Source organism: Trichoplusia ni, chromosome 26, assembly GCF_003590095.1.
Source record: "Trichoplusia ni isolate ovarian cell line Hi5 chromosome 26, tn1, whole genome shotgun sequence".
Classification (NCBI taxonomy): domain Eukaryota; kingdom Metazoa; phylum Arthropoda; class Insecta; order Lepidoptera; family Noctuidae; genus Trichoplusia; species Trichoplusia ni.
This window is the reverse complement of record NC_039503.1, coordinates 3,272,713-3,295,602: the sequence shown is the minus strand read 5'-3', so window position 1 is coordinate 3,295,602 and position 22,890 is coordinate 3,272,713. Positions and strand designations below refer to the sequence as shown.

The 22,890-nt window shown below is 37.2% G+C and overlaps 2 protein-coding genes across 2 annotated transcripts in view; one reads left to right on the top strand and one right to left on the bottom strand.

The window, feature by feature from the left end:
• Nucleotides 1–484: 484 nt before the first annotated feature.
• LOC113505595 (pyridoxal phosphate phosphatase PHOSPHO2-like) lies at nt 485–10,702 on the top strand. Its single transcript, XM_026888380.1, has 4 exons — nt 485–896; nt 7,740–7,928; nt 9,373–9,591; nt 10,268–10,702. Exons 1-4 carry the CDS (start codon nt 753–755, stop codon nt 10,427–10,429), a joined length of 714 nt encoding a protein of 237 aa, XP_026744181.1. The 5' UTR covers nt 485–752; the 3' UTR covers nt 10,430–10,702.
• Nucleotides 10,703–19,166: 8,464 nt separating this feature from the next.
• LOC113505540 (protein slit) overlaps nt 19,167–22,890 on the bottom strand; it is a 60,476-nt gene continuing 56,752 nt past the window's right edge. The window contains exons 30-37 of the mRNA XM_026888307.1: nt 22,532–22,641; nt 22,059–22,172; nt 21,188–21,342; nt 20,724–20,853; nt 20,322–20,399; nt 20,101–20,180; nt 19,625–19,807; nt 19,167–19,322 (exon numbers count right to left, since the gene is read on the bottom strand). Of these exons, the coding sequence (XP_026744108.1) occupies nt 19,218–19,322; nt 19,625–19,807; nt 20,101–20,180; nt 20,322–20,399; nt 20,724–20,853; nt 21,188–21,342; nt 22,059–22,172; nt 22,532–22,641 (955 nt within the window). The 3' untranslated portion in view covers nt 19,167–19,217. The remainder of the gene's footprint in view (nt 19,323–19,624; nt 19,808–20,100; nt 20,181–20,321; nt 20,400–20,723; nt 20,854–21,187; nt 21,343–22,058; nt 22,173–22,531; nt 22,642–22,890) is intronic.

Sequence of the window (22,890 nt, the reverse complement as noted above, 5' to 3'; positions counted from 1 at the left end):
AAGCTTTTGTGTTTTTTTTGAAAAATTAAATTCCGGCTTATAATATCGATATAGGCGTCTGCGTTGCTAATGTACGATGAGAAATAATAATACGTAATGCAGTAAAAAATTTCTTCTTTATCTAGTAGTCAATGAGAAAGTAATGGTTATACAAAATAAAAAGGTCTGAACTTGCGATGATTCATATTACGTACTAGCTGTTGCCCACGACTTCGTCCCTGTTTTTTCCTGCTCCGATTTTTCCACTGTATCTTCGTTTCTATTAGTCGCAGCGTGATGGTATAGCCTAAGACCTTCCTCGATGAATGGTCCATTCAACACAATAATATTCTTTCAATTTGAACCAGTAGTTCCTTAGATTAGCGCGTTCAAACAAATATACAAAGTCTTCAGCTTTATATATTAAGTATAGATAAAGGATTTCAAGTTTTGTACGTGTATCTGAATCAAATTATTCAAGGTTATGTCAAATTCGAATCAATATTGTCACTCGCCATGTTATCACCTGGTTTCTGTCAAAATTAACAAGACATGTATTTTTAATTAATAACATTAGAGAAAAAACACTCAAAGATCATGATTGCATCATCTAAACACTTCGCTCTTTATTCTTCAATCCCATATGACGTCATAAAACGTGTCTGCCGAACACGAGTTGAAACAGACATCTCGAACTGACGAAAAATATTTCGAATTTTATAATCAGTCAGTGTGTGGTCGGCTGCGGGGGAGAGCGCGCGTATTTTTTAAACATGAAGTCTTTAGCGATCTTTGATTTCGATCGTACTATCGTTGATGATGATTCGGACGCGACTATAATAAATAGATTGAAAGAAAAACAGCCTCCGCCCGAGTGGGAGGCTGGCAATCATGATTGGACACCGTACATGAGCAATGTAAGTTTATATATTTTTTTTTAAGTGCATTAATAAGTTTATCGTTATATGGCAATTAATTTCGACGAATTTATATTTTTCTCCTTTGCTTAAAAACGATTAAACAGTTTCGGATATGGCCGTGTTTACAGTGATATGTAACAGCTGAAAGGTCGCAGATTTGTTATTATTATTAATAAAATTGTAAATTGGCCTATACTGGTATAGAAACTAGGCAGTTAAGTCAGTGAGATATGGTTACAAAATTGTTGCGCGATATTTTTTTTTTGCTCTGATCGTTAAATCGGAGAAGTATCTCAATGAATTAATTTATCGTTACCTAAGAATTGAACAATCCGCCCAAAAGCGAGTCGACATCTAAAACGTGATAGTGGTAACAAGAATATTAACGTATAGGTATATTTTTTCTTGAAAAAAAAGGTATTAAATCTTTTCGTCGCGGGGCTTTTACAAACATTCAATTCACATGCACAAAGACACCCAGACTCAGGACAAGCATTCGTGGATCACACAAATGCTTGACCTGTGCGAGGATCGAAACTGCGACAGTCGCCCCCAGTGGGTGTAGTGTTGCGATTTAAACCACTAGGCTATACATGCAGTCCAATTGACAGAAATTTCCGAAATTACTCTTAGACGGGGTTTACAAACCCTGGACTTAGAACATCCCTTCAATCTTTCACATATACTTGCCTCGCCTCATCTCGCGGTTGATCGACATATACTTGACGCGGTTGGTCCCTAGATGGGTGACCATCTTTGTCATAACGAGTTCCTCCGGGATTCGGAAAGTATGTTAAATTGTGGGCCCCGGCTGTTATTTATACTTTTCTGATAGTCGTTACAGGAAGTTAGAAGCTTGACAGTCTGGCACCTGTCTAACTAAGGGGTATCGTGTTGCCCAGGTAACTGTGTTTAGGAGTTCAGATAGGCAGTCGCTCCTTGTAAAACACTGGTATTGAGCTGAATCCGGTGAGACTGGAGGCCTCGTTCTCGTGTCTGTGTGTGTTTCACCACACTCCTCCATGGACCGACCTCAGTGACGTCTGCTTGCTCCTGTTTGCTTCACAATGATTCAGATTCAGAGATCACAAGCATTCTAACCCGCCTCACGAAATATTATAAAATAAGACATTTACTAACCGAAGCGAAAAGACGCTCATAATTGGGTAAACGTCGCATAATCTATACTCTATACTAATATATAAAGCTGAAGAGTTTGGTTGTTTGTTTGAACGCGCTAATCTCAGGAACTACTGGACCAAATTGAAAAAATCTTTGTGTTCAGTAGACCATGCATCGAGGAAGGTTTTAGGCTATATAACATCACGCTGCGACTAATAGGAGCGAAGATACAATAGAAAATGTGGCAAAAACGGGAAAAATATTAATCTTCGAGGGCTTTCGTTCAAAAATTCCTAACTTATATCTTCTAACCACGCGAACGAAGTCGCGGGCAACAGCTATTTTATAATATAGACGAAGAATAGTTTCCTAGATATTAAAAATGCGTTATCTTTACTCATGGGAATGAATAGGCATACAAACAAGTGATTGAATATAGAGTATGAATTTCCACAGCTTTGTCTGTTATAAGTATCTTTAAAGCTTATCCCTTGGGGGCTAGCAGGGTACATATTATTCCACTAGCTGTTGCCCGCGACTTCGTCTGCGTGGTTAGAAGATATAAGTTATGTCTTTTTCTTCGCTCCTATTAGTCATAGCGTGATGGTTTATAGCCTAAAACCTTCCTCGATGAATGGTCTATTCAACACAAAAATAATTTTTCAATTGGAACCAGTATTTCTTGAGATTAGCGCGTTCAAACAAACAAACTCTTCAGCTTTATGTATTAGTATAGAGTATAGATTTCTCTTCACTGATTCAATATTACATTATACCGCACATAATCCGACGTACATATGTAAAATTGGGAGTGGACTTGGAAGATTTTTTTTTTGGTAAGGCGGGGATTCCTCATGGACAACCGCTCCCTCGGGGGAGGAAATGGGTAGGGTCAGACTCTTACTGACTAAACCTGAACCGCCGTGCTACGTCATCCGCGTTGTTGTGTCGGTGTATGGCAATGCGTTGCAATCCTTCATACACCGACCGTGAATGACGTTGAAAGATCTGTCTTAAACGAACATTTTTGCGGTGTAGAAGTGGTCTATGCCATTTTTAGCACTGTCACGTTCTCACAATAATATGATTTTGAGTCATGGTGGACCTGAAGTCTACCGCGCCTTTTTTCTTCCATTCCATCTTGCATAACTTTGCGCTACGCCTCTGGAAGAAATTTACGGGCTGGAAGCTTACATCCATGTTCAGTAATTTTATTGAAGTTTTGATGCTAGGTATTTTGAATAAAACCTGTTTTGTTTTTAAAGCAAAGTTTCATCAAAATCGGTATTGTTGTTTAGCCTTTAAAATACCCTTAACAAAGAGACATCGTGATGTACCCATTTAATTAAATGTCAGTATAGAAAACTACCTCCGACATGTTTGCAGTTGATTCAATAATATAACAAAGCTGTCGTTAAAAATATTTTCAATTTTCATTTGCGTATGTTTTATAATCACTGCAAACTTTCCATTGTCAAACGGGGAATCGAACCCGCGCCATTCGACTCATTGTATAATAAACTTTAATCTGCTTACAACTAAACATTGATATTTTCGGCTTTCAATTGTGTTGCATGTTTGTCTGTGTTCGAGAAATAAGGAAGTTCTTACTTTGGTTACAATATTCTCTATGTATAAACACAGTAATAAATTACGCAACTTAAAAACTGCACCATTTACGTCATAGTGTGTCATGGAAGGTATTTTTTTAGTAAATTGCTAAGTGTTATACTTAGCAATTGATCATCATCATCATCATCAATATCTCAGCCTATTGCCGTCCACTGCTGAACGTAGGCCTCCCCCAAAGAGCGCCAACCATCCCGGTCCTGGGCTGTCCGCATCCATCCGCTGCCAGCCACCTTCTTCAAATCATCGGTCCACCGTGCCGCAGGGCGTCCAAAACTCCTTAGCAATTGGCTTCTAAAAATTCAAAATACCTTCTTATAGTAAAATCTACCGAGATTAAGACAGACCTTATCAAGCGTAACTTAACCCGTGATCGATCAATTTGAGCAGGTTGTTGTTTAGGTACTTCTAAAACATTACAATAATGACTCTAGTTGCACGGGTTCCAAAATTACATTCCTATGGCGGAGAACTGCCATGAAATTCCATAATTTTAATTTCCAGTGCGCCTAAAAGACTCTTTAGCAGCGAGAAATTAAAAGAAAAGAACTTTTTTGAAGTTCAAGGTGTGTGTGACGTAACTATGTAGCCTAAAGCAAGGAGTGTCGTAAGCTTTTTAGCAAACTTGAGAAAATCTACATATACACCGTAATTTTTTTGTCGTCTTACAAAAGCAGCCCAGTTCATGTATCCAATGACTACAATACGTTCATGATAAAAAAATAGGTAATTATGAGATTTGAATGAATTTTAAATGCAATTTGAAATCAATATTATGATGCAATTTGTAGTTTTAGAGAGGAGCGCGGTCCGAGCCTTGTAACAATGGTGAGGGTCGCGGGCGGCGGCGTTTTTATCATTTTTAAGAGTATGTTTCCGATTTCTCTTGTTTCATTTTTCTTCGTACCTATTATCTTAGCTGATGATAAAAAGAAAATAATCGCGCCTGGGGGTATTTTACGTCGGATACATGAACTGGGCTGCTTTTGTAAGACGACTAAAATATTACAACTTTTCCACATCTACATTTGGCCCATTTGGTACTTTGTTAAAAGGATTGAGCGTTTTAAATGTTCACCCAAGTTTACTATTTTATTATTCTTGAGTCTTCGTTTTAGCTGATGTTCATATCACCCTAGGGATGTTAAAGAAGCTAGCGTACATCCTCCTCAAAAGCCGACAAGTCCTCTAGAGTTTCAGGTTGTCTCATTCGGCGGTTTTTTGTGTCTGTAATTAAGTCTCTGTAAAGAGATATTAGGTTCCGCACAAACTCGTCTCTTGATGTCTAGAACTAGTCGATCCATCGAGTAATTGTTTTGCCTCGAAAGTATTTTTTTTTGTCTTACGAGTAAATGATTAGGCTCAAGGGACTGTCAGACTTCTACCGAGTAAAACCCATCCATGTTCCTTCCTTTGCCCTCCGTTTACCGGGGCCACGGTAACTCTTCCAGATATTTCCGCTTTCTCGGCAATAGGGATGATGACAATTTTTTTGCAGCGTTCGTCTTGTAGTTTTTTTGTATAATAATGGATACGTATTTTTTTATTTGTCCCGCAAACATAAATTGACTAAATGACAGTGAATGCAACTTCGTGTGACGTCACGATTGAGTATAAATTTTACTCTATCGTTACGTCACAAGCCCCCTCTACTAAACTTTAAAGCAGTTAATCTTTGTCAATTCTAGTTTTTCTGAAAAAGAAAAAAATACGTGTCTCATACTGTTCAATTATCTAACTGAGGGACAAATGAGATTTTTCCTTTTTATACCCAGTCATCATCCCTATTCTAAAAATACTTAACACTCATATTTTCCATAGTTACTTCTGTAATGGAACCTCATTTTGTCTGTTTTTAAGAGAACCGCTCGCTCACCTGACTTGGATCCTCTCAGTGCCAAGCCAGGTGCAAGGTCGCTGTATTGATTCCTCGCCAAAAACTATCGCAGAATAAAATTTGGACGTAATATGTGAAATATAAACGGAATGACAAACATTCAGCCTTGATTTTCTATATTTATTGGATGAGTTTGAAAATAATTACGTAATTCTATTTATTACTCATTTTGCCTTTTGTCTCGTGATTGTATGACCTCGTTTATCAGGTAAATAAGAAATTATTAATTTTCTCGGAAATAGAAAAAAAAATGTGAAAATGTTTTTATTTTCCCACGTTTTTATACACTCACTTTTCTTGTTTGTTTGTTGTTCTGGTTGGAGTTTCGTAACTCAATTTTGAGAAACTTTCTGATTAGCCAGCTTTCAAGGTAGCTTAAAACCAGCTGATAATGCAGTTTACACCTTTTTTATAGGTGTCAGATTGTCGGCTTTTGATCAGAGTCAGATTTTGATAAAATTTTAATAGAGTGATAAATCGTGGGGCTTAGGATTTCTTAAATCGATTATTTAAACCTAATTATTTAAATCATTTGTATTATCAAGATCTATTTCTGTTTTCTTATCTGTCTACGTCATTTCTTTATCGGTTGCGGGAATAATTGTCAAAAGAACAATGGTTAATTTTGCTATCGAACCGTTATATCCAGAAATGCATGGATTAATACATAATAAAATGTATGACGTCATATCGTACACGTGTACAAATATAATCGCTTCTTATCACAAGGCTGGTATAAAATCATCATCATCATCATCATCCACAGCCTTTATCCTCCCACTGCTGGGCATAGGCCTCCCTTTTCTCGTGCCAATTTCTACGGTCCTGTGCCAGCCTCATCCAGACTCGACCCGAGACCTTTATTATGTCATCTCTCACTCTGGCTCCCGGACGACCGATGCTTCTTTTGCTAGACCCTCAACCCAAAATATATTTTGTCATTAGAAAACTCTAGAGTATCTGGAGATGGAAGTCAAAGTTTCGTGAACTAAACGTGACGAAATGGCATTTCCGTTATATCTGAGCGTTTTCTATTGAAGTTCATGCTAATATTATAGAAATTGAAGAGTTTTGTTTGTTTGTCTGAACCAGGTAATTTCGGGTTCGAAGACCGGAGAAGGATTTGAAAAATTTTAATTTTTGAGAATGGCTATAGGAAATAATCATGTATCAATAGGATCGGAGCAGTAATGGGACATGTTAAGAAACGGGAAAAGATTAGTGTAATTTAAAAATAATAATGTAGATTGTAGTTACTTAGGTAGAGGATCCGGTGTCAGAGTTTAGCTGCGTCTGATTGTTGGCTCCGAGTCAAAAATAAATGAACCGTGAATTAATGAATGGGAAAACGAAATCACAATAACTTATATTTTATTAGTAGCTTCTTTTATTTGCATGTGTAGACCAGTGGCGTAGCTTGGGTCACCGTCGCCCGGAGCGGATTCCCGCCTTGGCAAACTAGGTATCTAAAAACTCGTCTAATACTTTATGTATTAGTGTTTGTTTATATTTCGGTTGTTTTAATTTTACATGATAATTTGCCACTTTTCTCAATTTTGCCGCCCTTCTGATAGTAGCGCCCGGGGTGGTCCGCCCCTCCGCCCCCCCCTAGCTACGCCACTGGTGTAGACCAAAGAAAGAACCATTCCTTTTTGTCTGAAAATTATAAGAAAATACCGTTCGTTTTTGGATCGAAACAGCGTTTATAAATAAACACTTTTTTATCACAATACGTAGAAAAACAATCTTTAGTAATAAAATTTATGCGTCAGTAAAAGTATCTAGAAACAAAATAGGATTTTTTTGTACTGTAAATATGTTTTGGTTGAATAATAAAACATGCACGATGAAAGACTTGCAAAAAGTGATTTAAGTATTTGCTTACCCCGACAGTATTTTTTTATTATTATTTTTTTCTATAGAAAAGTGTAGATCGATACAAATAGAAAGATGTCGTTACAATGTCATTGTCAACTTTAAAAAAAAACGTCTCCCGCACTAAGGAATTTAATCATGGTGTCGCGGGAGTTTCACAAACATTCAAGTACAAAGACACCCAGACTCAGGACAAGCATTCGTGGATCACACAAAGGGTTTTCCTCCGCGGCACGTTGCGTAGAGTGGATTTGGCGTGATGCCCTCAACCAATCGACTATCTATGACTTCTTTTTAATTTCTATTTATTTTTTTAGGTATTCGAGCATGCATATTCAGCTGGGATGAACTCTGAAGAAATACTGTCAAGTATTGAGAGTATGAAACCTATCAATGGTGCTGAAAAGCTGATCACAACACTAGCGGCCGAGGGATGGGACATCATCATCATATCTGACGCCAACACAGTCTTTATTAACCACTGGCTTAAGACCCACGGTTTGATGGTGAGTAAGACCAGCCTGTAACTGTCCCAGGCCTCTCATACGGAGAACGAGCATTGATCAAGACATTTGTGAGCTGCCCCACGGTGGGGCGACATTAGCGAAAATGTTAATCAGACCATCTTGAGCTGACCGCTTAAAATGGAGGGAATTAGAAAATACTTTTTTCCTAGTCATCCTATCAAGCATTTCTAATTAATTTATTAGCGGGTTCTAAGACAATTACTAATTTCTTTGAAACACACCGAGCTGAACAGCTAATTGTTTTTCGCTGAATATAAAGAAATAAAAATTTATATATGGCAAGCTTATTCCATAAAAATGCTTGAACCTATCTCGTTGCAGGCCTCTCATACAGAGAATGCGAAATAATCACCACATTTGTGAGTCCCACGGTGGGCACCAAACCCGGAACCACACTTTTAGAACTAATACATATAAAACGCTACGTCATGCGTCATGACGTGACGTATTTCCGCATATAACACACATTTAATAATGCAATACAGTCGTGAACATTTTATTTTCGCCATTGTTCAAGGCAATAAGATCCTAATTATAATTATCAAGTTTGAAACACGAGACTGGATGTGCGATCAATTAATAAATAAGTTTTTATTTCTGTCACGAGATAATAGTTTTGTTGACATTCCAAGACGAGTAGCCATAAGGGTTGAGGAGTTCGTGGCTATCCTACAACTGCACAATTAGATCGATCATAGGTTACTCTTGATGCAGTCGGTGCGTGGATGGGTGACCATTTATGGGTGTTAACTGCTGCATCACCTTGGACCCAAGATTAACCACGCTCATGAACGTTGATACCCATCCAGTTGAAATATACATTGATAATCTTGAAAAATAATGATGAATGGACAATTTTGTGGTCTTTATTGTAGTACTAGCTTTTCGCCCGCGGCTTCGCCCGCGTCGAGGTCGGTTACAGCGCGTTTCCAAGAGAAATCTTCAAAAGTCCGGGATAAAAACTATCCTATGTTCTTTCTCAAGGTCAACTCTATCTCTGTACCAAATTTCATTAAAATCAATTCAGTGGTTTAGACGTGAAAGCATAGACAGACAGACAGAGTTACTTTCGCATTTATTATATTAGTAGGGATGATATTTCTAATACCAATACTCAATACTTTACTGCTTCCATGATGTAGTTACAGGTGATAATTTTAGGTATAATGAACAATTATGGACCCCGTAGGGCACAGCATTATGGTAGGAGAGAGGAAGAGCTCTGTTTTATACTTTATTAATTAATTATTTCACTTTTGTATACGACACCGTTTCAAAAACGTATAGCAAATGATAAAATATAGGTTAAGCAACGATTAGGACAGATAAAATTTAATTCAGCTTGTAATATTTTTCTCTAGCCTATTTCGAGGGGACCGCACTTAACCGGTTTCAAAACTCCACATTATTATCCTTCTTTCAGGATTGCATCACAGCCATCTTCACGAACGGCGCCTTCTGGCAATCAGGCCGCCTTTTCATCAAGCCGTGCATGAACCAGACCACTTGCCCCCGCTGCCCGTCCAACCTCTGCAAGAAGAAGGCTCTTACTAAGTGGTTGAGCTGCCACACTTACGCCAGCTTTGCGTATTGTGGTGACGGTAGGAACGACTTTTGTCCGTCAACTGCGATACCTGCTAATGTAAGTTAATCTTTTAATAATTATTTATGAAGGTAGGTTACTAAAAAGCACTTTCTGAAGGTCAAAATACAATGACCAGTGCTCATCATTCGCTCTTTACAGCTTCATAAGTGCTTGCAAGAGAAGAAATGGAAACAACTCCCCTTTTTTGACACTCATTCATGGCCGTTCATGTTTATCTGCATGGACTGCAATACGAGTGGCTGAGGTCACCACGTAATGTCATGTCGCGGGTTTGATCCCCGCGTGGAAAGAAGCTTTTGTGTCATCCACGAATGCTTGTTCTGAGTCTTCGTTTCTTGGCATGTGATTTGTGTGTTTGTGAAATCCCCCGCGACACAAGGATTAAATTACTTACGCCGCTAGTCATATAAAAAAAAAATCATAGATTTTGGTTTCAAATAATATTGATCTAACATCAAAAATATACAATAGACTTGTAATGAAAAACTGTTGACTCAAAATTTACGAGATTTTATGCGACCAAATGACAGCTATTTCACATTTAATAAAAAGACAATCAACAAAATCGGTTTATCCAGTCTGAAGTTCTAAACTAACATACAAAAAAAAGTGAATACAGACGAATTGAGAACCTCCACCTTCCTAAACTTGGTTGAAAATCTTCTAAATAGTATATTTACGATCACTGACTGCCTTTTCTTTTCATTTCCAGGGTATAGTCTTACCCCGCTACGGGTACCCCTTAAACAGCCTTATAGAGAAGGACAAGTCATCAGCTGAGCCCCTCATCAAAGCAAAAGTGTGTCCCTGGGTCACCCACCACGACATTCTGTCCGCCTTATTCCCAGAGAAATGTCCGCCTCAAATAAACTAAGATCATATAGCAGACAATTCAACTCATCTTTGAGTGAAGCCATGTGTGGGTCATCATCATCATCAACAATTCTTCCCACTGCTGGGCATAGTCGTGGCTGAGCTGTGGATCGATTACAGGCTAAGCTACACTTGATACGGTCGGTCCATGGATGGTTGACCATCTGTGTCATAACTAGTTCCTGTGTGTTTCGGAGGGCACGTTGAATTGTGGGTCCCGGCTGTTATTTATACATCTTTGACAGTCGCTACGTGTAGTTAGAAGCTAGAGTCCCACAACCCGTCTTACTAAGGGGTATCGTGTTGCCCAGGTAACTGTGTTGAGGAGGTCAGATAGGCAGTCGCTCCTTGTAAAACACTGGTACTTAGCTGCATCCAGTTAGAATGGAAGCCGACCTCAACATAGTTGGGATAAGGCTAGGATGATGATGATGAAGGAACAATGACTTTAAATCTCACGCACACATATCGCCCCGCGCAATGATTAGTTGTAACTATCTCTGCTATATATTTATAATAAGTTATTTGTAAAGGTATCGTAAGTCTCCCATTCCTTTGGACTGTGGTCTTCTCGTCAATGATAGCCTAGTGGTATGATTGGGTTGCCAAGTGAATGATCGTAGATTCGAATCTAGGCACTCACTAATGTTTGCCAAAACGCTTGTAAAGTCTCGCCAATATGTCCAATTGTCCAGTTAAGTAATCAAACGCTACGTTCAGATTAACTCTAGAAACCAAGTTCAAAAATCTCCTCAATGTCTTTTGAAATTCATGTCCGTATTACAAAGAAATTATCCCTTGCTGAAAACGGTGAAGGAAAACATGGTGAGGCGCGACACACTCTGACACCAGGGGGTACATCAACTATACGATCAGAAGTCAATTAGATTTCTATGGAACTCATTAGGGACTAAAGTTTTGTGTTTGGGAGATCTGCGATACCTTACAAACGGAGTAAGAGAGTTTAGAAAATGAATTATAGTTCAAATTGTTTTAAAGGTATTCATTAAATTTTAATATATAGACTCTAATGTCACCGGCCAAGTTTACTTCAGAACCGTGTAAAAAGATCCATCGTATTTTTTTTTATTATTTGTTGATACATAGCTGCAATAGAAATGCAAACTTCAACTGCCATAATTGTTTTTGAGAAATAGACGCTGATCGACGCACGGACACGTTTTTATACATTCACTTCCTTGTTTGTCTGCTTGTCATTCCGGTTGTTTTTTTTTCATTTTGACTACCTATGACAGTTCGTGAGATACCACCCATTGACAGCTGAAACACAGTGGACGTTTAGGAATTAAGTCCTGTTGACTCTATGTTATAGCACAATATTAACCATAAAATTATGACTGCAGTTTATGACAAGCAGTCACATTCTTTCGTAGATTCTTTTTACACACTTTATACACTCACTTTTCTTGTTTGTTTGTCGTTCCGGTTGGTTTTTTGCAACTCAATTTTAAGGCACTATAATAATTTAAAAGTAACTTTCGTCCATAAATGAAATGATTTATATTGATAATGTATTTTTTGTCTGCATATTGCACTGTTCAGTGGCGACATCTGTTGAATTTACAAAGTATTATAGATAAATTTTATTTACAAATAAAGTTGTATTTATAAGGGATTTGTTTTATTTTCTTTGTTAGCAATTGTTTTTTTCCTAATTTGCTTCTAATGTCTTATTCGCTTTGAACTTCCATTGTGGAGTGCAACAAATTTTATTCGCTTTGAATTTCCACTCGGCTACCATTTGCTAATTTTCTACTAATGTTCAAGCCGCTAATTGATAATCGGATACGAACTTCTACGGTAATCACGATTTCTTAGAATTTTACGATCGGGGCTCCGATTCAGCTATTTACAAATGGCCGATGAATGAATGGCAATTGGATTAAATTTGAAATTATTTCTATTCGCTTAAGCATTTTGCGAACACAATAATTGGAGATTCATTGTATTGATTTTGAGTATCGTCCCGTACTGAATATTGAATTATTGTCTACGAGGTTACGAAAAGTGTCATTTTGAGCAAATTTTCATTCATTCATCGACCATTGCAAATAGCAGAATTGGGGCCCTATACCGCAATTGAAATTGACTACGAATTTTTATAATGCTACGAAGTTTTCCATCTGCTACGAATTTTCGACCTACTACAGCTGGGAAATTGCTACGAGAAAAATTTGGCAAACGGACAGTGACTTTGAAAACTAACTATGAAGACTGACATGTTTAGAATTAGATTACAAGTGCTAATGTTTAACTTATTCTTATATTTGAAATGAAACTACTTTTACGGATTTTATCGCGGTTTTAATTTTAGATTTTAGTTCCCGACGTTTCGAAACCTTTGCAGGTATCATGGTCACGGGCAGACTGAGATGGCGTTCGTCTTGACAGAAGATGTTGCTCGTTCTACCTTTATATTTAATTAATTATTTGTGGTCCGACCTACGCAGTATGAGCTCACTGTGTCTTGATGTCTTGCAGCGCTGCTCTTGGGTTCGGCCTTGAGTTTATTTATTATTGGATCCCAAGTAGGTGATATCTTCCAGCCATCTTCTCTATTGAAATTAGGGTGTTTTTTAATCTCAATAGCCTCGCGAAACATCCTAGGTAGGAATTTGGATTCTTTAGCGAGGATCTGTGGTTGGTCAAATCTAATATAATGGCTGGAACCTTCAGCATGTTCGGCGACTGCAGACTTCGTTGAGCGGCGGTGTTTGACGTCAGCTATGTGTTCTTTTTGGGGAAAGGAGAGAAGGAGTATTTGTGTTACTTTAAAATAATACTGCAAAACATATATCTAACATCTTTTATTACGACAAATAACTTATAAAGTTTTTATTCATGTTTCTTAATTTAATAAGAAGCGCATGCAACGCCACCTAGCGTCTTGTTAAGCAACACATTTTAATAGGTACATTAATCTTAGCCTATAAGAAATCTACCAAAAAGCTGCGTAGTAAATATTTTGTCTTTCCATATGGCAACTTTGACATTTGACAGCTAATATGGCGGTGTTCGGATGGCAGTGATTAGTTAGCCTAATGGTAGATCTCAATCTTAACAATATTTTGTTATTTTAATACTGATGATAAGAATTAGGTCGTAAATGCGTTGATAAGTGTTACCATTTTATAAAATTTCTACCGTTTTGATAGTAAATAAATAGGGAATGCTTTAAATTACATTTTCTTATAGCTACCATTTAAATTATGATATTGTGTTTATTTCTTTAAAAAGATAGTTCTACAAATTAAATATTAAAATTCTACCACATCTTACTAAGCAGAAGATAAAACTGTTTAATATTTTTGTAAAATATAAAGAAATAAACACAAAATCATAACGCTTTATTTATAATTACTTTACACATTGCAACAGCAACATAAATATAAATTTAAATATATATATTTTTACAAAAGATCTAAAATAAAAAACAATATGAGGCCATCATCTTTAGTTATAGAAACGAATGATCTTTACAAATTAACGATCTTCACACACGCGGCAACGCAAGACTCCCATACGTGTCAACTTTTATCTCCGACGCGAACAAATAAAGTCTCTATGAACATATGCTTGTAGAGCGATAATCGCGTGGTGGTTTCAAGAATCGTCTGCGAGCAAGATTAGTCGACGATATAGTAAAGGTCTCGGGTCGAGTCTGGATGAGGCGGACACAGGACCGGAGAAATTGGCATTAGAATGCCAGCACGCCCAGCAGTGGGAGGACTAAGGCTGTGGATGATGATGATGATGATGTATCGGAGTCTTGTAGTGCCATACCTAAAATATATAACAGACCTAAAAATTACTAATTTCATTCTCGATAGGTGGAATAAGGGTAACTGGACAATCATTTTGATAGTAACTGTCTTGAGAATGACTCATTATTAAATGATGTAACGGTTTACTCACGCGTATTTATCGGGGTAGCCCGACTAGTTTCGGACTGGCTGGTCGGCACGGTATGCACCGACTCAGCCAGTACGGGAGCACGGATGATGACGATGACGACGGCGGACCACCACCCGCGACACCGGCGTCGCGATCTCGCCACGTCTGCTCATGATTAAGGACTCCGGTTGGGTCCGAAACTAGTCGGGCAACCCCGATAAATACGCATGAGTAAACCGTTACATCATTTAATAACTAGACAATCGACTCAAATAAGTATGAAAAGAAAAATCTTTAAGTAAGTCATACAACAAACCTTAACTAGTAATAATTCTTAATCTATTTATTTGAGTTACTCTTAAGACAGTTATAAGAGAAGTTCTAGTTAACTTCTTCATTGATTGTGTGAAGGTGAATCATTCGTTCCTATCCTAAAGATTGTATGCTTAATTCTAACTTATAATTATGACAAATCGTGGCAAGATGAGGACTGGCTACAGAACGTCGCTCGGTAGATGGCAAGTAGTTGTATTTAAGAAGATAATACGAAAGAAACAGGCTGTAACTGAAATGTGAGCTTTTATAGTAGTCTGTCATTGTGGAAGTGAGATAGAAAGAACAATTTGTAGCTTCGTCACACGTTCAAATAGCTTCTGCTATAGAGCAAGCGTATCTATTGTAGTTGAGTGATTAGCAACACGATGAAAATATTTAAAATCAAAATAGTAAGTAAGATTGGTTGAATATGCCAGTGAGTGTCAAGTAAAATGACATTTAAGTTAGTGTTGCTGATAAAATGATCGTTAGTTCTACTAAATTAGTAGATTCTAAATTTATTATTGCATAGTTTTTAACACTGAAACTGCATTGTTTTATTTTATATTTGATTTATAGCCATGTGAAAGGTATTAATGATTGATAATTAAATGTGTCAACCATATTTATTAAGTAAACTGGGTATCTTCGCCTTAGACTCTTTAGCTTGTAAAAAAATATACAAAACATCTAAAATTGCATAACTTTTCTGAAACTAACCTAACCCATAACTTATTTAATTTTAAAATAATACTAAACGTCAATACATTAAAGAATATAATACTTAATCTAATTAATTATAAAAATAAACAACATATAAACTAATATTAATTAATAAATAGATTAATTACAAGAATGAACACATTATATTTTTATTATTTATTGAAACTTTTTAATGTTTCTTTGCTTTGTCATGGACATGTATTGTGAATGCGGGCTTGAAACTTAGAAGAAATAAAATTATGTGATTGGTTTATTCATTTATGAGAGCATATAAGATGACAAAATGGGCTTTATTTATATTTACTCAAAACACTAGAGCCCACTTTCGCATGCTTATTGAAATACTCGGATTTTAACATTGACATTTCAAGCCAGTGTTGCCAGGTAGCAATCGTTATTATTATAGTAGTTTTACGCGTAATATTTTGTCTGTTCCACGTGGTTTTTTATACTTTTTTGTTTTGTCTATTGCAATAAATGTCCTACTCTCGGACACCTATTTTCGAAGCAATTATCTGCACACACATAAAATATTTATCAATAATCGAAGCCTCATAATATTATTAATTAAACAATCTTTAGTTAAGAGAAAAACGAGTACTTATAATCTTTAAGCGTATTCAGGTTAAAACCGCAAATGATATGAATTATACCCTATGTTTAAAAATGTTTACTCCCAAAATAATAATACTGGATTTTGAGTAAGAAGTCTCTGAAAACAAAAGAGGTTTGTCTACGTTAGAAAAATCTGTTGTCAGTGTTACTTGATTTGTCTCCGTTTTGTTTTTTTGGGTATCAAAAGTTTAGTCGAAACAGGCGCCTAATTTATTTGTGACGTCACACTTTTACATTCGACAAAATCGATTGATAGTTAAACGATATGCATTCCCATTCCTAAGGCCAAAGTCTTGATGTTCAGAAAAAGAATATAATGTAACGGTTTACTACAAGTTAGACAGGTAATCATGAGATTAAGGACTCCGGTTTGGTCCGAAACTAGTCGGGCGATCCCAATAAATACGCGCGAGTAAGCCGTTGTATCATTTAATAAAGTATCGTTCTCATGATATTTACTATAAAAAAGGAAATAGGGAATCAATTTCATGTCTTTTTTTAGTCCGAGTGGCTGTGCCTATAACCTTTTTTGAAGCCTGGATCTGCGCCTGAGTCGATTTGACGTTCTGTTTCAAAAGAGCAATCATTACGTTTTATAAGGCCTACGGTTTACACTCTGACACCAGGTTGTACATCAACCATACGAAAAGATCGTGTGTCATTAAGTATTTCAAGGTTCTGAAACAGAGAGAGCATTCTTGCACGGTACGCGGTGAGGTTAGTTCCTCCCCCTGTCGCCCCATAGTAGGCGTGCATGACGTTCTCATCAAGTATTATTATTAAAAGGAATAATAATGGCATGAAGATATTCGGGGTTATTGATACCTAAAAGTATAGGTATTAGGCCTTGTATACTGAGGGTCCAAGGTCATCTCAATATTCAATATTGTGTCATTTCTCTTCCTCACCAATAATATACTTTAAGACGTTAATTGTTCACTGTATAAAACTTTCATGAAACGTGCGAATGAGTTGGGTTTTAAACGTTTTGCATTATCATTACTATAATATAATTATTAATTAAGTATTATAGTAATTTATATTAATATGGGTATATTATGTCTACAGGTATATAAATACAAAAATGATTTTGTAATGAAAGGTTATGTTAAAACGATGAACCGTCAAAGTTGTTGATATTTTCTTCCTTAAATGATCAATGTGAACGTGTATTCGCTGTTTGTTACACCTTTGCGGCTAAACTACTAAGCCAGTTTTGATAAAACTTATATATCAGTGAGTTAAGATCCCAAGAATGTAAAAGGATATTTTTTTCCGTGATTAATGTCATAAAAACATGGCCACATACAAGAATATGGAATATAATGAAAAATATATTGCACAATGAGGTAATTAATCAACAATTTGACAGTCCAAAGCTTAACTTTACTGATTTAAGTCGAAATACACAAACACAACTCACATTTAACACGTCCTTAACTTCATACTGTCATTAACATTAAGTTTAAAGAAACTGACCGATAGATGTCGCTGTAATACGAGCTGTAATGGAAAGATTTGTACTCCCGGTTCTTGACCCCGGTACCGAAGCTAAAGCGACTGGGGTATTGAACCAATATGGGGTAAATTTCCAGAACGAAGTGTATTTTTTTCGGCTACAATATATGAGTTAAGTAAAAGGTTATGCATTTGACTGCACGGATAGCCGACTGGTAAAGGCAGCTACGGTAAACGATGTGGGTTCGATCCCCGCGTATGGCACGCATTTGTGTGATCCACGAATGCTTGTCTGAGTCTTTGTGCATGTGACTTGAATGTTTTGAAACCCGATAGCGATAAATCATCATCGGCCTAGCCTTTTCCCATCAATTTTGGGGTCGGCTTCCAGTCTAACCGGTTTCAGCTGAGTACCAGTGTTTTATGAGGAGCGACTGCCTATCTGACTTCCTCAACCCAGTTAACTAGGCAACACGATACCCCTTGGTTAGACTGGTTGTTAGACTTTTTAAGCTTCTGACTACCTGTAACGACTGTCATAGATGTAGGAATAACAGCTGGGACCCACAATTTAAAGTGCCTTCAGAAACACGGAGGAACTCGTTATGACGAAGATGGTTACCATCTACTGACCAACCGCGTCAAGTGTAGCGTAACCTGTGATCGACTCACTTACGCGGTTGTAGCTTAGCCACGAGCTCCTAAGCCCAATAGCGAGAACAAGGAATCAATTTCTTTAAGCTAGATTCGTCATTTAAATAAAAATCCAACATATTTGTGTAAGACAGATGGAGATTAAAACACGTCTTAAATTTAAGTTGTGTTTGTGAGTTATCTAAACTACTCAGTTAGGCCGTTACTACTCATTTCAATCTTATATTCAAATGGGGTATAAATTCGCTTTGTTAATCTGCTTTAAGAAAAATGATTTTACCCCAAGACGAATTACATTTTTACAAACGCAATACTCAACAAATCGCTCTAGTATATGACAGTGACAGGTAATGTAAATTTCATACATTTTTGCAATTTCTGTCACTGTTAACGTGTTTGTAAATATGTTTTTTGTCTGAGGTATGTTTGCTACGATTATATTATAAATCTTACACAATAGCTAAATATTACAATATTGTAAGGATGCATCAAAAAGCATGTATTATTGTCTATTGCCTGGGTTGCCAGCTCGTTAAAATGTGAGTGTTGTCATGTTATAAAAATAAAAACGTACCTTTAAATCAAATTAGAAAAAATATAAATTAATCGGTATGGAATTTATTTAGTGAATTTGAAATGTTAAATGTAATGTTCTAAAAAACCTTCTTTCTTAACATGACAACACTTTATACCTGTATCTTATATTATCATCTATTTTTCTACAATATACAGAAGATGAAAGTGGGGGTAGAATAAGAATTACAATTTTGTCGAGCATTTTGTAGTGATGTCATTACACTTTAGGATATAAAGATTTTGGGGTAGCAATACCTTTGCTTGTGATTGGGGCAAATTATCTAACTGGCTTCAACATATACGGTATAAATGGGGTAATTTCCACTTGTGAGTAAGGTATAAACTGGGGTAACATCCGCTTATGAGTAGCGTAAAATGGGGTCACTTCCACTTATAAATTGGATACAAATGGGGTCGTTACTTCTTACGTCTACGGTTTATATGGGGTAATTTTCACTTATGTATAGGGTATAATAGGGGCATTAGCTTGTATGAGTGGAGGGTGTAAATGGGGTCGTGTCATCAGTCTTGGTTCAGTGGAAAGGGGAGTTTCGCGCGCATTTCTTGCCACATGCGCACTTTCTGACTATTTCTATATCTTTGGTGTATCGTGTACCGTCGGCGCAGACCAGTCTTATCTGGAATGATGGAAAGAGGAAGAAGATTAGGTGATGCTGTTTGAAGTAACCAGGTTAAGGAATCTACGGTTGTAATGTTTTTTTTGTTTTTTTTTATAGTCGCACATCTACCGATATTATGTTGTGATTTGAAGAGTTAAGTATTTTACACTGCACACAATGTGATGGAATACTAGTCACATTCTTCAGATTCCTTTAAATTCTTTGGCATTTTGCTTCTGTATTCAATACATTCATAATCATTTGTGAATTAAAAGCTTTAATCACTGTTAAGAAACATTAATTTAGCAGTTGTCACATACCTTTCTCTTCTTGGTCTTCCTGGGCGCGCAGCAGTGTCCCCTGGCGCAGCCGAGCTGCCTGGCGGGCGCGCCCCCCGCGCCCCCGGCCGCGCCCCCCGCCTCCCCACGCGACACGCAGCGCGCCCCCCGCACGGCGCGCCGCGAACGACATGAACCTTCCGTTATTATCTCTCGAGTTGCCTCCTATACAGAATAGAATGGTAATTTTATTAAATAGTTACGAAGTATATGCAAAGGTTAAAATACAATATACGCTATTTCGATCAACTCTCTATTAGGGTCCACTGAAAGACAGGCTGAACTGCTTTTTTTATTGTAGCTTTTATTGGACAACCTATAGTTTCGCAATAGACTCGACTGTCAATAGGCAAGCTGTATATTTGCAATAGGCTTGGCCCCGTTTCGAAACTAGTCGATCTTCATTTCTAATGTATATAATTATATATTTTTTTCACAATTATTTAAGCCTTTCATACCTTTCTGCAGACGCCGATGGCAGGTGTCGGCTGTGAGGGTGCGTGTTCAGACGGCATCTGTTGTTTGTGAGACGGTGCAGCTGAAATTAGAACAAGCATATAATTAGTAGCTTTCTTTTCGTTAAATATCCATTCTTCAAAATGCAGTGCTGTATTTGTAAATTTAAATAAATAGTACAATAGATAGATTTTTTATGAATGTCTTAGTGTTTATTTGTTACCTGGTGAAGCTTGCACGTTGTTGATTGCCTGCTTCCGTTGTAAGACCTTTGTTCCTTGAGTGATGACGGGTGCGCCACCTGGTGGTCAACTTAATGTTAGTCATACTGTCGAAGTAAGTAGAAGAGCAAAAAAAGTTTAAATATTGTATCGTTGATACGGCATTATGAATACTACTAACACTAAAATTAAAGTTTTAAACTATCAACATATTTTTTTCTTTTCCAATCGTTATGACTTATTTTCATTTCACAAAGTCATGATTAAACTAGCCATGTCTGATTCACCTATTCGTCATAGATTACAAAATTATGTGTAAAAGAAACACTGCAACCAACTCTATTCGCGGATAACCATTGTAGTTATCCGAAATTAAAAAGCGACTATTAGCCTATTTTACTTACTGATAGAAGCCCGAAGCTCACACTGCGGGCCGGCGGTCCCGGCGCGGCAGCGGCACGTGTAGTCCGAGGGCGAGCCCTCCTCGCGCACGCAGCGTCCACCGCGAGCACACGGGTTAGGAACGCATGGGTCCTGCGAATAGTTGCGCTATAGGTCGACTAGTTTCGAGTAGTTGCATAACATTGAAGGATTGTTTTGCGTTCTACAATAGGTACCGCAGTGATTTAATAAAATTATTTGTTTTACAAAATATATTTGAAATTTTTTGTTAAGAATTTATTATGCTATCCCAGAAGATATTAAAGTACAAATATTGATAAATGTTCATGGAAAAGATATTTTTGTGAAATCGTCTTTATCTCTAGAATATATAAAATGTAACAACTGATAATTTTCTATGAAGAAACCACTTTGTTTGGGAAATTGATAATTATATCCTAAACTTCAAGGTCGGTTAGATAAGTACCTGGTTATGTCTCCCAGCATCTTCTTGCACGAAGACAGTTGCAGCTACAGCGCTGGTGGGCTCGTCCTCACCACAACCGGCTGAGGTCCTCTGCACCCTGACAGCGTTGACGTAGTCCACCCGCTTGTGGTTGATCCAGGCTTCTTTTAGACAACCTGAGGAGAGGAAGATCAGGTTAGGGTAGATTGCAACTCGATATGAGTGTAGTAACCAGGAGTGCGTCGGTTCCCAATTACTCCAGTATATATAATGTTTGATCTGCAAGGTTTAGCAAATCTCTTTGGCCTGTCTTATCATTAAAAAAACTGTTAGGTGTCAAAGTGATTGTTGTCCTGTTAGTGATCAATAATGGCATGCCTTTTGGCCTTGTCCGTGACTAGCTGTCTTGATAGAGATTTTTAAAGGGTTGAAGAATAACTTCCAGGAAGAAAACCTAACAAAAACAAGATCGAAAAAAAAACGAATCAGGCTACTAAGCAGCACTTTTTTAATAACAAATGCCTCGCACAGGGTCGCAGCATATGCTGAGAGAGGGCCATTTCGCGTGCCTGTGTCGCATATTTTTCTCATACTTTGTTCTTTTCTTTTGTATATATATTTGCTTATTTTTTTGTGTAATTTATGCGTCATATACGAGAATAAATGCTTTCTTTCTTTCTTAGATCTTTGTACACAACTTTTACCAAGGTTCCTTATTGTTTGTAGAGCGGGGCCTCTTAACACAGGTATATCCTTACTTAAAAGGAGGTCTTTACATAAGACTAAATGTAAAAGATGATTGTTAAAGAATAAATAATTTTTGAATTTTGAATGAAATTAAATAGGACAGCACCTAGTTGCCTACCTGTCACATCATCAGTAATATGCTTACCTTTAAAACTGGTTATGTTTCTGAGATGCCACTTGCTGAAGGCTTCCTTGGCGATGTCTTCCGGGACCCCACCGAGATACATCGGGCGCTCGAGACGGAGGTACTCCTTTGGACCTGAAATGAATAAGGTAGAAGTGAAGCTATGACTTAAAACTTTTAATTGAGATACTTTACTAAATTAGTATCCGCAAGAAACACGAAAATATGATATTGACCCGAAAATGCATTTGACTTTATTGATCGCATGATTGCGATGAGTCTGCATGCGGACACGGCCAGTGTTAGTGCTATCAATTTAAACAAATCAAGAGGAATCTTCGAAATGTATGCATGTACATAACCACCAAATTGGAAGACTCTCGGTTTTAAGTAAACGTTATTGTTAATACAAGGTTTGTGTGATATAAGAAATACAAAAAGAAGTAAATGATTATAAGAATCCGCAATTATAGAACAAGACTAAGTAGTCCTACCTTCATTGATGATGGACCTGGCGGGTCCGTCATCCACCTTCAGCGTGAAGTTCTTCTTGATGGCTATTAACTCCGCCTTGTGGTAGTTCCCATCTGACACCATCTCGAAACTGAGGGGAATAGAGTTTTGGTAAGATTATCAAAATAGTATTAAACTGGATTGGAGATCAAGATGGTTTTTAGAATATTGAATTATGGAACGATGCGCTCATGTTTCACTATAAAAATTCTCATATTTTTTGGCGTGAATTTTTGAAGGAAGAAAATTCTTGAAACTGTTAAAAAGGCAAACATTCGTGTGAATAGCCGGTACTCTGTAATTTCAAACACATCAGGAAACAAAGTATGGGTAGGTCACC

What these genes read in the sequence shown, in the direction of transcription:
- LOC113505595 (XM_026888380.1), top strand. Translation starts at nt 753, where the DNA reads ATGAAGTCTTTAGCGATCTTTGATTTCGATCGTACTATCGTTGATGAT. An exon ending in GGACACCGTACATGAGCAAT is followed by an intron (nt 897 to 7,739) that starts GTAAGTTTATAT and finishes TTATTTTTTTAG; the next exon opens with GTATTCGAGCATGCATATTC. An exon ending in TTAAGACCCACGGTTTGATG is followed by an intron (nt 7,929 to 9,372) that starts GTGAGTAAGACC and finishes TCCTTCTTTCAG; the next exon opens with GATTGCATCACAGCCATCTT.